The sequence below is a fragment of the Glossina fuscipes genome, unplaced genomic scaffold (genome assembly GCF_014805625.2).
Source record: "Glossina fuscipes isolate IAEA_lab_2018 unplaced genomic scaffold, Yale_Gfus_2 3, whole genome shotgun sequence".
NCBI classification, from domain to species: domain Eukaryota; kingdom Metazoa; phylum Arthropoda; class Insecta; order Diptera; family Glossinidae; genus Glossina; species Glossina fuscipes.
Genome location: NW_023998417.1, coordinates 14,590,531 through 14,607,583, shown reverse-complemented (window position 1 = coordinate 14,607,583; position 17,053 = coordinate 14,590,531). Strand labels below are relative to the sequence as shown.

General features: G+C 34.7%; 1 protein-coding gene across 3 annotated transcripts in view; it reads right to left on the bottom strand.

Annotated features, from left to right (window-relative positions):
- The window catches only part of LOC119634731 (homeobox protein Nkx-2.3), a 36,598-nt gene extending 31,348 nt beyond the window's left edge, over positions 1-5,250 (bottom strand). For 2 of the 3 annotated variants that reach the window (XM_038029064.1, XM_038029065.1), the window contains exon 1: positions 3,914-5,250. In XM_038029064.1, coding sequence (XP_037884992.1) covers positions 3,914-4,787 — 874 coding nt within the window. In that variant the 5' untranslated portion in view covers positions 4,788-5,250. The remainder of the gene's footprint in view (positions 1-3,913) is intronic. The other variant, XM_038029066.1, reaches the window with a different exon arrangement.
- Between the last annotated feature and the right edge of the window lie 11,803 nt (positions 5,251-17,053).

Here is a 17,053-nt window from a genome sequence, read left to right as displayed (position 1 = left end):
GTGTTTTACATGATCAATTCGTTCAGGCCGTAACAGAAAAAGTTACCTAATAAAATCTAATATTAATTTTTCCGATATTTTGCGTCATTTCTCTTTAGAATTCGATATAAATAATTAATAGTTTACTTGAACAATAAAAACTGAAAATTTTAGAAAGCAATTATGAGTTATGATATACCAGCAGTATTGAGAGATCAAAGTCTATGATCTAAAAATATTTCATTTATTATTAAATTTTAGTACAATTAAATAACCATAAAATTGTTAATTTTAATTGTATTCCTCATGTATTATTCATGCACACATAGACATATGTTTATAATTTTGCTAAATATTTATGCAGCAAGTCGAGCGATTCTGTACGGAAATTTAGCCAACTATTAAATTTTAATCAACCGTAATACATATTACGTTTAATGGTATAATAATTTTAGAGATCTTTTTATATTTAATTTCTTCTTATTAGAATATTGGCGGCCAAAATTCTTTGATCAAAAATCATATCATCAATAAATGGGAACGTAATACGTAAGTTAGGTCAATTTCAACATTGAATACACGCTATATATGGTTTCTGAAAGTTATTACGCTATGTATGCTATAAGAAGTAAAGCTTTGGAGTAAGTATTCTTACCCTCAAACAACTATATATATAAATCTCTTAGTCGTGGGTGTTTGTAGTACGGAGTAGTTGTTAGTACAGTGCTGATAATTACTTTTACAAAATTGTGTTTTACATCGCAAATTCCATTCAAAAGGCGATGATGAACGAATGGGAGACTAGAAAATAAAATCGATTCAACCCAAGAATATTGCTGTCAGTTGTCAAAGATGAACGTTTCCTACTCTCTAGTTGAGTGTAACATATTTTACATATTTTATATATAATTAACGGCGATAATTTAATTTACCATTTTATGAACATAATACAAAAGGTAACTTGCTTCACATGTTTGTTGCATAATATTATTTGATTTTTGTAATTATTTTGTCGGTCAGTTTGCGTTCGCAGATATTTTAGCAAAGGCTTGAAAAATACACACACACCCTACGCATTTTGTGGGTAAAAATTTCAATAATGACTACTTAAGACAATATCCACCAGAGTGGCGGATGAAAGCATACAACAATTCCAATTAGAACACGAAGATCAAGATTATTCAATTCTTATAAGATATATGCAATTAATTAATTCGCAGATTATTAATTTAGAAAGTTGCCTTCAACTACCCGTCTACCCGTCGTTTTCCGATGTGTCAACACTCTCAGTGTCAAAAAGTCGAAAAGAAAAGTATAAGTTCACGCTCGCATTATGTTCTTGTAGCTAGGACAAGTCTACAAACACCCTTGCAGACACGAAAATCAATTTTTAAGGGAAAAGAACGGCAAATTTAAACGTCGTAGTCTGGACGGATGGACATACTTGCAACTAGTAAAATAAGTTTGGAAATGAAGTCGTTACTCTATGGAGAGTAGTAGCCGCTACGCTTATCGCATAAAATTTACTAAAAAATTCTAATTTTTTCAAAATCTCTCCGCAAACTAATTTTGCAGTGCAAAAATTTTAATTATTTCCTCCTTTCAATTTCGAACATTTTCAATTTTGTCCTCCGTAAACACAAAAGTTTCCTCTCTGCGATTGCGTATGCCTAGATGGGCCAGTAAGGACAGCTGCACCTTCAGAAATGTATCGTACGCAATGCATTGTTGCGTGTCACGATAATCAGATATTTTGAAATCTTATAACAGAAATAGTTTTCTAATTATAATTTCTCTAATTATAATTGCAATTAATATGAAGTGAAAGAAAAATTAACCCGATTATAAGCTACGTAGCCAGCCGAGCATATGGAAATTATTTGGAATTACAAGTCGGTCTTCACCGTAGAAATTGTTGCCTTTCCGTCAGCTGTGTTTTCTCTTTGCTAAGTGTCATCGCTTTGCTGAACTTGCAGCAATCATGAAACTTTAACTGATATTCACTGATTAAAGCTTGTTTCAGTATCCAATTAACCTTTTGCCAGTAATTTAAGCACGATATCTCTCAGTGGATGGATGCAAATGAATTTTTCTTTTTCATATCATTTCTTGCGTGTATCATATATTATGCGTTCATTATTTGATCGTATGTATTCAATAATTGATCATCATCATCATTTTGAGGGGCTGATCGCTAAGCAGCCATTGTCATACGGCACGTACACAACGTATAGCTCTGTCTGCTGATGAGTTTCTGGTTAAAGCGTAACAGAAGTAGTGAGGTCAGTTGTTCGTGGTGAGAATTTTAATAAATTTCCATATCATTAGCGCAGTGCAAGCCTAATCAGTACACAAGCTCTCGCAACGAACAATCAATCTTACAATTGCGACATGAACGCTTTAGTACCAAATGAACATGCATACAATCAAACATGTACATAAGGCTTGTGTATTGAATTTAATCACAGAAAACGGTAACGGTTGTAGACAATAACACAATAATACAATAACAACATTAGCTAGCCAGTAAACGTGGAAATTATGTGAAACGAAAAATATGATTGAATGTGCTTTGAGGTTTGTTGTCGGCCGTGTTATGTTGTATATATATATATGACTATAGCTGTTTATCTGGTCAGCGCAGTTGTTGGCGCATTTTCGTCAGAGTGTGGCTTGTTAAGATTTACCTGAATAGTAGATATATTGATTATGATCGTTAATGTTAGTTAGTTGGCTACTGTTTGGTTGGGTGGTGTAAATGCAAAGCAAAAAAGAAGGAAAAAAAAAAAAAAAAGAACTGAAAGAAAGGAAAAAGATATCGTTGCTTTCAGACAAATTGGATTTGCGCAAAGCACGTACGTGTGCAAATCGGTTTATAATCATTCAAGGACAGACAGACCGAGCAGCATATACCAGAAAATTATTTTATTTTGCATATAAATCAAGAAAGAAATACAAAGTTACCGAAACGAACTAAAGTTGCCTTTCTTAACTTCTGGTCTTGTCGCGGTTTCTTGTTGCTTATGCGCATAAGAAATTATTAACGTAATGCAATCGCAACATAAAGTAGATTCCAATTCATAATTTGATGGTTGCTACTGGGATTGAAATTTCGTTATTATGGTCATTTTATTGCGATGCTTGCCGGCTTGGCAATGTCTGTCGTTGCATGTTGCTTGTTTTACATTTTACGTTTACCGATACCTTGGAGACTTATTTACAATGCACTTAGGGCGGCTCTTGTTGATTTGTTTGGCAGTGTTTTAGCGCCACACAATTTACGAAATTAAAGTTAATTTTAAAAAATTTCTTATTCTTATGAATTATATTCGGCCAAAGTGAAAGCATTCGACTCTTTTGAGGTTTGTGTTTTTGCTAAAGCAAGATTTAATTTCTCCACAATTTCTGCCTGTTCGCGCATACATAAAATATATGGAAGCGAATTTAAATACAGCAAGAAAATCTCCGTATAATATGCTTCTGTATTGGTTTAAAGGAATTTTAATGATCGTAAGGCTTGTTTGTAATTTTTATGTAAACTATAGAGGGGAGTCTTGAAGGTTAAAAATTATTCGTAGCTGATTTTTCCCTTACATTTATAAGAAACATTAGATGGAAGACTAATCGAATAAGTCCAATAAGTCCAAATATTTACTAAAACCCATTCTCGCATTATAGTAGAAAACTATATGATTTTCATGTAGCTTTCGCTAATTGTCCAAAATGCTTACAATATTCTTGATTAAGCGTTCTTCCAGTCTAAGTTCAATTTTCGGAAATACATATCATGTCTCTTCGATACAACTAACAGTGCGGCGTTCGTTAAGAATTATCATAAGGACGGTATTGTGTTATTGCTTTCGTTATCGGAGAACACGTTCCGGGAACACGTCTTCAAAATTCTCATTCATTCGCAAACTTAAGAATACCTTACCTTGATCTTCATCGAAATTTTTGGTCGAAAGTTGAAATAACGCATCTAAGGGCGTGTCATTTGGTGTATTTGAATTCTTGTTCCTTTTCTTCGCGTCACTATCCTTCACTGTGTTATCACACTTTTCACTTTTATCAAAAGACTCTTTGTGATTAACACTGTCCGCGTCATCATTTTCATCGCCAGCAACGTTAACCTCTGGCGAACAGGAATGACTGGCAGGTGAACTGGAACGCGATCTTTCCGAGCCATCTTCAGACGGTATAATGTTGGGATCCATGCTCATTTGTCGTAAGAGTTGTGCCTGCGCTTGGAAGTGTTCTTGTAATTGCCTTTGATAATCCCAAGCTAATCGCTGTTCGTAGTGTAACAATGCCGGAGAAAGGAACGGATGTAAAGCTAAAGGTGAATGGGCATTCGGATGATTGTTTGGCAAAATTGTATGGTCCCAAGGTGTTGGCACCGCTTTATTTACACCTGGAAGATCTAGCATTGCTAAAGGTGACGATCCTGACGGCGGTTGCAGACGTTCCGCTATCAGCTGGACAGGTAAGAATGTTGCTTGTGGAATATCTGATCGCGAGACCAGTGCAGGTGATAAGGATCTAGAGATCGATTTAGAAGACGAAGTTTCTGGATGTTCTTCTTTTTTGCCAAGAATATCGGCTATAGAAAAACTCTTTACACGCTCAATAGTTGACTTCCTACGTGCTGGAAAATTTCCATGAGCGGAAGTTGGCGAATTTATTACGGCGCTGCCACTCGGACGTAGTCTTTTCATATGTAGAGGGTGCAAACTGGGCAAAGGAAGGGGCGGCGGGCTAGGCGAGCCTACGGATATCTCCGATATAGCTGGACTGTTAGAACGCATCATGTTCTTCGCCAATGAGTAAACGAACAAATACCGGTTAACACAAATGCATCGAATTCATTAGATTTGCTTTTGCTTGCATTAATAATTTGCGTTTCAGTTCAAGTTTAGTTCACATTCTTTTTTCGTAACGCGTTTATTATCACTCATGTTTGTGCAATGAGACACTTGAATACACGTGTACATGCATACGTATGTATAAATAAAAATATGTTAATACTATTTAAATTATCGCTTCACTTATCGCAATATGGCGAGTCTCCTCAATGGCCTATTTTAACCGGTTAACAATATTTGTAAACGAATTGCAACAGCAGCAACAATATGTTTTTATCTAAAATAAGGTATTGCGTCGGCAAAATGTATTCATAGCACAAACAAAACGCAAATATATGGCTCGTGGCGCCCGTACTACTCGCGAGAGAACAACTGTAGTCGAACATTTAAGAAAACAATGTGTTGTATGTTGGTCCGACCACTTTACGGGCATGTGTATGGGTATACAAGAAACGGGTTTTACGGTGCGAGTGAATGCGTTTGTATATATCGTTCACCACTACTGATGACGTCATAGAGTCATAAAAAAAAAAAAAAAAAATTGTATATCTTATTGGATTTTTATTTTTGTTATTGTTTTTAATTTTCTTTCGAAGCATGCAGACGTAGAGAAAACCGGATTATTTACTTTGAACAATACAAACGTCGGGATAGAGTGAGTACACTAGTGCGAACAGCCAATCAAAAGACTTCCTTCTTTTCAGAAAAATGAATCTCTTCCTTTTCTTGCGAAAGAGGGAGTAAGCAAAACAATCACAAATCAAGCAAAACTATCTGCAAATAAGGATTGGATTGTGTGTTGGGACTGTCAGCAAAGTGTCATTAATTTGTTTCCATTTGACGTTGACATGTTCTCCTTCTTTACCTCTATGCAGTGCTCTCTTTTTTACTATTTTCCACTTTTAAAAGATGAGCTCGCTCTTATAACTGAGCGTACACACAATCGCGCAAATCCATAGATATGCACCACATACGTGCTCTGCAAATATTTAATGGATACCCTTGGTATGAGTGAGGTGGTGTTTACATTTTGTACTTTCTACTTGGTTGCATGCGTTAATTGTTGTAATTGTGCCGCCGTCGCTTGCATGCTTCTATAATTTTTGCTTTGCCGTATCTTCCCCGTTTCTTCCATTTCCACGTTCACGTTCATCAACTTGTTATTTGTTTTATCTCGCTCTAACTGAAAGCAAAGAGTATATAGGTTATCTCTGTCATTGATGTGCGCTAGTCATTTATATTCATTGTTGGCGTTGGTTCAATTGTCACTGTGGGTAACAACGTCTAGTTGTGCTAGTTGTGTCGTTGCTTTGGCGGCTATTTGTGTCTTGATGTATTTGCTGACTGCAGCAATTTGCAAAACTGTTTAATTTCATAGGTGTTGTTACATCAGCAAACTTCGTCGTCTGTCGTTGCATGCCGTAGTACTTCTTCCTCTCCCACAAGCGTCACTGTGTGCGTCTTTGAGTATGTCTGACTAAATCTAGCGTGCTAAGAATGCAGTTGTGCTCCTAAATTGATTGCAGTAAATCACATTTGTTTAAATAATCTTTTAAAGCCAAGCGTACACAAATAGTTTTTTTTTTTTGTACCGCTTTTACACCCGTTCCTTCCACTTCTGGCATCACTACAATATTCTTTTACAATTGTGTCGGTTTCTTTTTATCCCTTAGTAGGTATCATTTAGACTTGTCGAAATTTATGCATAGCATGCAAATGTCGACTTAATTTACTGTCTAACATGACATATATATATATATATACCTATGCCACACGGAGTATTCTAGCGCTTGTTACAACATTAAATAAAATTATGTAATGACGTAGATTTGGACATACATGAGGTTATATCCAAGCAATTGCAGGCACATATACATAGATATATATATCGATTAAGAGTTTTCCTAAGTATAGATATTAAGTATCATATACATGTTCGTTGGTTGATTTCTTATGTTAGTTCGACAAAAAAATTGTTCCTTTTTCACAAACTTAATCAAGACAGGCCGATAACAATGGCAGGAAATGTCTGGTGCTTGTTCGTATGATTTTAGCTAGTTTTTGTTCATCTGTTTGCTTTTTAAAAGGATCTAATTGCCTCTGCTTCTCTGCCTATGTAATTATTTGTCAAATGCACTTTAGTTGTCTTAATTTGCATTTTAAATGCCCTGCTGTTTATATGACAACATAATTGGTTTGGCAAAGAATATAGCGCAAATTAGTTACCGTATACCATATCATTATATATAATGACAATTTTATCTAAGTTATGTGCAATAATTATATTTACTTTTCTTATATGCGATTACTATCATTCTTTCATTTTCTTATTAATAACGACATTTGCATCAGTTTGTAGAGTATGAACAAGAATTACAATTTTAGACGATACCAATTTTGTATCTGATGCACGCTACATATTTTTTTGCAAGTCAAAAACAAAACAAAAAACGAAAAGCACGTTCCTTCAATCTAAATAGTCGCTCCTTTGAAAAGATATAAAGGAAAGTAAACAAATATTAATAAACACAAGGGAGAGACATATGCCGCAACCAAGACTGAATTGATTGACTGGTGCGCAAGAGTATGTCCTGGTCTTTATTTTAGGCATTAAACTAATAAGTATAATGATTTAATTTTTTTTTCGTTATGAGAAAGTTCAAAGGTTGATTTAGCTTTTCATGTAAATGTAAAATTTATTGGTCGTAACGTCTCTTTTAAGCAAAGTGATCGGCCCAACCTTTGACAGTTTGGTGAAATCGGGCTGTTCTGATAACTTTTAACGTTTCTTAAAGACTTATCAAATATATGGAATGGGCTCACACATTCCATATTTATCGTTTCATACTGTATGTATCTTAATTTTACTCTAATTATGCACACCTTCCCACGCAATGAAGTAAGGAAAAAATAAATAAATAAAGACATGACATAGGATATCTAGTCTTGTGTGCGCCTTTGTCTTTATGTGTCTCTATTATTAGTTTTGTAACCAGTTTCTATAACTATTTTGTTGACTTTTTGAAGCGGTACAATTTGAGTTTAAGCATGATTAACAAGAGAGATGACTACTAAGGAGTGCACAACACTTTTGGCGAATTTAAAATTTGAATTTAACTCGATATGTTGGTTCCCGAGATTTAACAATTGTTTTTGTTGTGGTAGTAGTAACTTTTGTCGAGCAGTTCACGGTCGCTTGAGGAAGTTTTTTGTTTATGACTGACTTACTTTGCCATTGTGTATCGTATGTAGCGAATACACTGATATGTCGTAGCAAACTTATGGACCGGCGTGCGAACGGTTTATATTTTTGATCTCTGTTGTAAAAACTTGGCCGGCAAATGGTGACGGAACTTTGCGTCAAAGTGATAGCTCCTAACAATATTTTTAATATAATTTATGTAAACTTGTTGCCAACTTATAAATAGGCTATGAAGGGGTCTGCAGTCCGCAGTAATAGAAGTTTCAATAGATTCGCGTTTTGCGTTGAATATAAATTTTCTTGCGATGTTTACCACATCCACATAGGATACCTATTTTTGTTATTGAATTAATTTATTTCAATCCAACGTACCGAATTTGAAAATGGGCGTGATCGTTCGTGATCGAGTGCACTTAGAACACGCGAATAATTTCCACTTGCACTTGAACGAAAAGAGCAACTCGTTTACTAATGACTTCTTAACTATAGCAAATGTCAATTCGAATGGCCCCGTATTTATAAGACGTACTTTAAACTCCAGTTAAGAAAATATGATTTAATCGATAGTCGGTACGTAAGACTCGTTACAAAGCGAATCTTAATCAATCTTCAATAATTATGCATATTCTTTTCAAACTATAATAATAATAAGAATAATAATACATTGATCCCGTATTCAATTGTCAATCATAATTAACTTCACCTCAGACATATTTCAACATATTCTTGTTTCAATCAGTCATGCTAAATGATTTTTGCGGATTCATACAATGAATAATGAATGAGAAAAAACATGTTTTGTTTCCGAATATTCGCTGTGCTTCTTTCTCTCTCCTCCCTCTGCTGTTTCTTCTTGGGACCGCGATAAATATTTGACAGCTTTATGCTTATGATTTATCGTTGACGTCTCTTTTTCGGGGTTGTTGCATTGCATTTTATTAAATTGTCATAAATAGCGAAAAGCAATGTACATACTAAGCAAAATTGAAACGTATGCAGCTGGCTGAACCAGTTTCTAAAGCCAGGGTTGATTTTATGACAATTTCGAGCTAGAAAGCCATTTATAGATTGGCACTTCATTATTTTGTAATGAAGCTATTTATATATATCTGTGTATCTGTACAATAGAAATTGGTCACGCCCCTCAAGGGTTTGTTTGTTTGTTTTGCCCAATAACGGTTGTCGCTTATTTCCGTTGCGTAAGGGCAAAATCAGCACAAGAAGTAGTTGTCTATTAGCTTTTGAGATTATCATAGTCCTTATAAGAAAGCTCGATTGTATCGATATTCTTGATCTTGTCGCTATTTTCTCATCAATCGGCCAGACCATGTCGTGGTCGTTTGTATAATTAACAGTTTTATTGTTTACAAGCGATGTGTAACAAATGGTTGAAATTGTTCGTATTCTTAATGTATTATGAACAGCTATCCACGCCAGCGTCCTTCAGCTGCTTTATTGTGTGACGAATGTGTGTTTCTGTCATATTGACGAATGTAATTATGAATCTGTCAGTGCTGAACGTAAGCAAGTTCGGAATAAGGCGATCATTATATATCGGCGCATTTACTGATCGCAAAATGTCTGCAGATGTTGTTTATGTATTCTCTTTACATACGCACATTAATATAGTGTTAAATGTTATAAACTAAATATTAACATTATGATAACCGATTACAGATCTAGCACGCACCTGTAAGATGTGACTGAACGTGTGAATGGCAGACATAAAAATTTTGTGCATATTATTGTTGCCCTTGCTCGCATGACGGTTACCATTTATTGCGGTGATCTAGGCGCATTGAAATGCTTTCCTCTCTTCCTGCTTGTAGCGTATCGCTGTCTTTTGCTTATTCTTTTAGTATTATTAGAGTCAGATAACTTTGGTTAACTAATTTAAAGTAGTTTCCTTACGATCCTAGTTAAGAATATTTTTTTTTTTTGTTTTCCCTTTTTTTTTCTTAACTGTTGGTCTTCATATCACTTCTTCTACTTTGGCGGTAAACGAGATCACACGCAATTTAAAAAAAAGAAAAAAAAAAAAACAACAACAACATCGCCGCCAGCAACATGCAAACTAAAACCACACATGCGCAAACGTATGTAAGAAACCTTTATGTATGTTCGTACTTGCTTAAGCACACGTATGCTATCGCTTTTTGTAGATCTGTGTAAGTCATGCTCGTCAAGTCATTTATTAGAGTGCGAGTGCGGTCTGTGGTCGATTCGATGCTCCGTGTTACCAGTGTGCCTCATATTGTATGCAAAAATGTTATTCTTATGTTTTTATGATTTGGTTGCATTATGCATTTACTTAATGATCGTTGCTTGACATGCCGTTAAGGTGGCAAATGACATTTTTTTTGCTGATTTTTTCACCTTTTTCTTTCTCTTCTTATGATATTCTTTAAGAACAAAAAAAATTAAATAGCATCAAGATTTAACACAATTATGTGACTGTTCCTCGTCTCTCATGCATGCATATAGTGTCCCATCATTTTATATGTACACGTTTCGAAAGACATATATTTAATAGCATTGGACAGATTTGTTTATGATACCGTTTGTTTGGAAGGTAGCAATTTGTGAAACTTGTCTTTTTTTGCGTTTATGACATGTTGACGGTATGCTAGCTGATGTCAATCAATATCATTATTATCCTAAGATTTGCATCAAAACATTTGCAACTTTGAGAACATGTTGGTACCGTAACATTCGGGGGAAGCAATTCCCCCGTAGATATGTGATGCACGTTAATTTATCCCACTTTTTACCATACGCCTAGTCTGACAGGACCTCTTAACCTTACATAACAAAACTGTCCTTGTTTTCAATTCCGCTCATTGCAGCTTACTGCCGTATTCACTAAGACGTCAGAAGGGAGATATTATTAATGTTTACATCTTTCAAATTTTTAAAATTCTGCAGTAAAGGTCTCAATAAAACCGATAGCCTAAGACTTTAGTCTTAGAATTTATTCTCTGGGTAAGTCAATAATAATAATAACTTCTCAAGTAATTTCTCTAAAGAAATTATATCAATGAATCGAAAAAAGTACTTGGCAGCAATTCCTTTAAAGCGTTCTCTTACAGAAAGACGTCTTTAAAACCCTCAAAGCATGAATAAATCGTACGATTGATATACAAATAATTTCGATATATTTATATATCTTTATGATAAATCAGAGAAGATTATCAGTAACCAAACCAGTAGCTGTTATGTTTGCAGCCGTTGGCCATTCTTTGAGGTTTTTTCCTTATATGATATTTTATGCAAATTTGAAGATTTTTTTTTGATGGAAGTAATTGACAATCAATAGTCATTTTAGATATGCTTACAAACAAGCAAGAAACATAAATATTCAGTAGCGAGACGTGTAATGTCGTTTCAGATGTGGTATAAGGTAAGACATGTCTTTTGTGTCGTACAAATGTTATGCGGCTTTTTCAAATTACATCTGCAGAAGTAACTGTTATTATGATTTTGTAAAGTTCAGGTCTTTAGAAAACTGTTGGGTTCTGCCTAAAATGTTTTTGCGTCATATTTAGTTCCGAAGCAGAGATGCTTACATAGGCGGCCGAAGATTAAGTGATTGTGAATACACAAAGTTAACTTGTTTTTTTTTTTTTTTTGTATATTCATTTGCATTATGGTGAGAAATCAGATCGAGCATAATTTTCATATAATCCTCACTTCAGTTCGATTCGGCTTTTTGTCATTTCTAATGAACAAAAGTCCGTTTGAGTTATTGGGTATCCAAGACTCGCATCAAAGTGGGTATGCTTTCCATACTTTTTTTTTTTTACCTTACTTGTGAAAAAAAGAAAATGAGTAAATGTATTTACCTTAATACTAAGCATAAAGAAATTAACCACAACATCGTGTGTGTTCATCGCTGAAAAAAGTTTGAGCTGAGAAAAGAAAAAAAAAGAAGAAAACAGTTGAAGAAAAAAGTTGAAACTCATTGCAAACATCATTTTTATATGCGCAGCAATGCCATTTCCTTCAGCAATTAAGATACTGAAAAGCCACCAGCCAACACTTAACGATTAGCATCATTATGAGAAGACAGCGGCAAACAATCAAAGCAGAAAAGGAAAGAGAAAAGAAGAACAAGAAAAGCACGAAAGAGAGGAGTAAACGCATGTAGTCTCCTGTGTTATTATCATAAGAAAATAATGTTGCCAAGGAATCATTATGCAGTTTTGTTTGCTTTGGTTCCGCCTTATAAATGTGATTTGAGTAAGTAAACCCAAATTGATTACGTTTATGACATTAAAGAAATTACTCGGTTTTGTTAATTGAAGAAACCAATCGGCTTCGACCGAACTTTTTAGTACCCCTCTCCGGGGATGTATGTATAGCTTTGGTTCATTTATCTACTTATCTATTTATTTATATATAATATACTTATGTATATTAGCAAGATTTGTTTGTTCCATTCATTCTCTCGATATATGTATAGTATGCCGTATTGTATATGTTGTACGTCATATATACTTCTAAATAGAGAACGAGATAATTTCTAAGACTAAGGTCTTAAAGCGAGCATCTCTATTGAAAACTCTACCGTACATTCGAGATTTGAACACACGACTATTGAATTGTTAGTCGAGAACGTTTGCCTACTTGACCAATTAGACGGATATTTGAAACCATATTTCTATATAACTAATTACAATTCATAGGTAAATGTAGATAGTATACACCATGAACCGGAAAGGAGAGCACTACTTGGTCCACCGTTACTAATTCCACTGGAGTTTACCATGGCGCTAGTGAAGCGTTAAATTGTGCGAAATTATCATCGCATCATTCATTTCTTTATACCTAAACCAATCTTTTTGATCGTCAGGGGCGTTAGTAACGCTGCATGTTCCTAATGTGAAGACTTCGTCTTTTCGTCTACTGACAATACCTCTTCCTTCATGTCTGTGGCTCCTGGCAACTTCGGTTCGCTGTGATTAACTTTGCCATTTTTTGCATGTTTAAAGAGACTAAAAGATAAAAAGAGACAAAAGGGACAGCATATCTCATATCATCTGGGAGATTGCATGAAAATTGTGTGTGTTAAACTTATCTACTGCCTACCCGTTTCTTTTAAGTATGTATAGTTATTAAAAATTGGGAGGAATCACGCTTATTACAATACAATGATCATCGGATAGTACTTCCTTTTGATTTGATGTATCGATGATGGCTCATACAAAACTCATTCAATTCAACAAGTTATACGATTTCGTTACAATCTATAGATATGTATATGTATGCGTTGAAAGAGGCATGTTTTTGAAATTTTCAAAGGTCAAGAATTATTTCTTTCTGCAACATATTTCCCGCATTTATCAATAATTTTGCCTCCTCTATAGCTACCTCGTTTCGGCGTGATAGGTCCCTCAAAGACTTCTTTAAAGGTTTTTACCTTGGTCATAAATAATTTGAGTGCTGCCAGCATTCCGATTTTTGCAGTTCGATCCAACCTGCGACGACTTGATACCGTTGCTAGTGGAACATCATTTGTATACGCATTTCTGAAGAAAACAAACGAAACTTTGCAGAGCAATTCGAAAGTTTTGCAATAATTTTAATAATTTGCACAAATCTCTTCTCTCGTCTATTAATGGCTACTTACAATTTTCCTCCAAACATAATTAAAAAAAAAAAGCGATCTTGTGAAAATCACTCTTAAAGGATGGGTATATATTTACAACAGCCAGAGGGCAGCTTCAGCTACCGTCAAGTAGGTATATTTTTGAATTAGTATTCAAAATCAATTGATCTCTGAATTTAGACCTAGAAGGCTTTAAGAAATTGTCTGGGTTAGTGAGCGATCAGCTTTGGAATGAACACTGAACCGGGTGAAAATTGTGAAAGAGAGTGTTAAAATATCTTGTTGTACTTTTATTACATAACTAATGATCATTTAAGAGCACAGAGCTAAAGTTAATATATGAGTTATTCTGAGATGACCTTGCAATATGTAGTGTTCAAAATCCCATAATCGTGATCATTAACTTGTATGCATGTACGTATGTTTGTTCGTGCGTATGCTAAGTTCGGTGTGGTCCAAGGGTGATCAGCAAAACTAAGTGAGTTTTGCTTATATGTGTATATACATTTATACATATCATTATATACATATATGTATATACATAGTAACATATATCATACGTAAAGAATCAATGGGTATTGTTAATTTTCCTACTTTTTGCTGGCAACATCAAAACACATACCAAATGAGTTGTTATATGAATGATCACATGGATCATAAGCTTTAGTATATGTTGGCTTTAAATATATGTTAGTAGTGGTCCCGTAGTACTGGAAGTAGAGTTTGTGTGTTTCTTTATGCGAATACTATAAAGAAGAGAATGAATGAGAGAGTAAGAAAGATCGGGAGAGGGTAATCGAGAGTATATGAAAAGAAATGTATGAATAAAAGACATAATGACGATGCAGTGCATCGATCAAGCCGGTTATTGCGGTTGTGAAAGAGTAAAATGAAGAAAGTTCAAAGATGTGTGAGTAGAGTGCAAAACATGAAACACATTTATTTATTGTGTGGCAAGGTATAATGCTGTATACACGTATGTGTGCGCGTGAGTAGCATCAAAGTTATGCCAAACACTCAAGCCTTAGGTGTCGGCTATAAGCTAATTGGAAGTATGTTCAAAGGTACCGCAAAGAAATTAAGAATGAGTTACCAATTTAACGTTTATATCTCTATTGCATATAAAAGGCAACTCTCGCGGTATTTGTAGATGGATGCGTGTATGTGTCCGCGCGTGTATATTAAAGTAAAATGACTGACTACCAACTTTATATATATATCTGACCAACTGACTTATTCCCTAATAACAAAGGATCGTCAGTTCAAAGCACAAAGAATCCAAATAGTTTAAGTGCACATATATATATATATATATATATGTGCACATATGTTCACATATGTGATGTATGTACGTACATATCGATATTAACATCGATTGCAATGCTTTTTGAAACATACCATGCCAATGCTTGGGGATGATGATAATGATGATAGTGTCGATTATGTATCTTCTTTGACGTTAGGTATAGCTGATGAAGCAGCAAAGACTTATTCATATACACATAGAGAGTGTGTGCCCAACATGTATATAATTATTCACTTAATCATCATTGCGTGGAACGCAAAGTTCTTTAAAAAACCGTTTTACTATGAGAACTACTTAGTTCTTATTTGATCTAAATGTTGAGCTGAATAAATTTGTTCGTGTAGCTGTGGGAGGGCAGCAAATCGTCTCAGTGCTTAGAACCGGTTTTGCTGACCAGAGAAGCTTTGCGTTACTGAATACGATTTGTCATTGCAATCTAATGAGCTTATGATTTAATTATGCGGTATGTACGTGTCTTGATTTATTAAAAAACATCAATTATTCACAACGCAAACCTCCTAAGCATACGCGAGTACTAATTGTCATCTTTAATAAAAATTGTTTTACGGATGTTCACCGTGTCGTGAGTTTTTATATCTTGCAACATTCGTACTATAAAGTACATTAAGTTTGTGTGAATGTTTGTAACGCCCAGAATGATCTGAGATAGATCGACATTCTGTCATCACGATCGATGCGGAATCATTTTCCGCGTACATTTGACCATGTTTGTCTCTCCAATTCTCTGGCTGTCTGCCTGTCCTCCTAACATCTGTCTACGTATTTCATTGGCCAATTCTTTCAGTCTACTCCTCTATAATTATTCCTGCGAAACTAGACGTTCTTAGGACATAGAGTCCACTCTTTAATATTGTATGACGAAAACAAGCCCATAATAATAATCTGACATAAGGATTGATTGTATTAAATTTGGACCACATATGGCTTCACTGGAAAGTGCGATGTTACTTGTAAAAGGTGTACTGTATTCTATCGGGAAAATAAATAAAGAATTGTAACGGGGAAGAAGGTAGCAGGTATTAAATAGTCGGCATTGCCCGACTATTAAGTTTTTACATGTTTTTTTGCTTTTGTTTGACTACTGGGTGCGCAACGCTCGTAATGTCTGTGTGCATTGTGAGCATCAAATATGTGAAAATCGTTTGCCAATTTCTCAAGACGGGTATATGTTTTCTTAAGTGCTTCTCATGATTTTGGTTTCCTGCCTTCAATTAACCATTTCCCCTATTTTGCTTTTCGCTGAGGTAATTACATGACTCAAGCGACAAAAAAACATTCTTTTTATATTATTTTTCGAAAACTTTAATTGCTGTAATTTTCGATTTAAATACTGATAGGTAGTAGGATTTGCATACTTTCCACAAAAAAAGTCTCCTGACTATCGTTTAGAGGTCAACTCGTTTCTGTTGTAAATGCCTTTCGCAAGTGCTGCTTCTTTCGGCTCCTGCTAACTTACTGAACGAACTTTCAATATTTGTGACTTTGTTGGAATAAGTTACAAGTTTTAAACTTTTAGTCAACTCCATCTCTTCCTGAATTGAAATTCAATTCAGTGATTGCGATTTTAAAAATATGATTGCATTCTGTTATGCGCTATTAGAAAAGCTCTGGTTTTAGATGAGCATAAACATTGCGCGATTGTGAACGATATTGTTTTCAAATATCAGAAAACATCACTTCAGACTTTACCAAATCGCCTTGCAGAGATTAGAATGGGAAAGTTCATTGATCTGCAGATTCACACCTCGTAAACTTATTGTATTTCATCAGAAGCACAGGTGAAGCGTGATAAGAGTGTAATCTCGAATTTCAGAATTCATTTCATGGCACGAAGACTTGCTTTTCTCTATGGAAATAGGACGGGTTGTGTTCAGAGGCATTCGACGAAAAGCATAGTGATACAACAGAAACCAATTGAGAATAGATGCGGATAAGAAAGTTGAAAAAAGATGTTAATACATATATTCATACGTGTTCGTACATTTTTGGCTAATTATGTTAAAATTTATGTTTGTTAGAAACGTAATAAATTATATACAGATATAAAACTGGTGCCATCGATATTTAAATATATA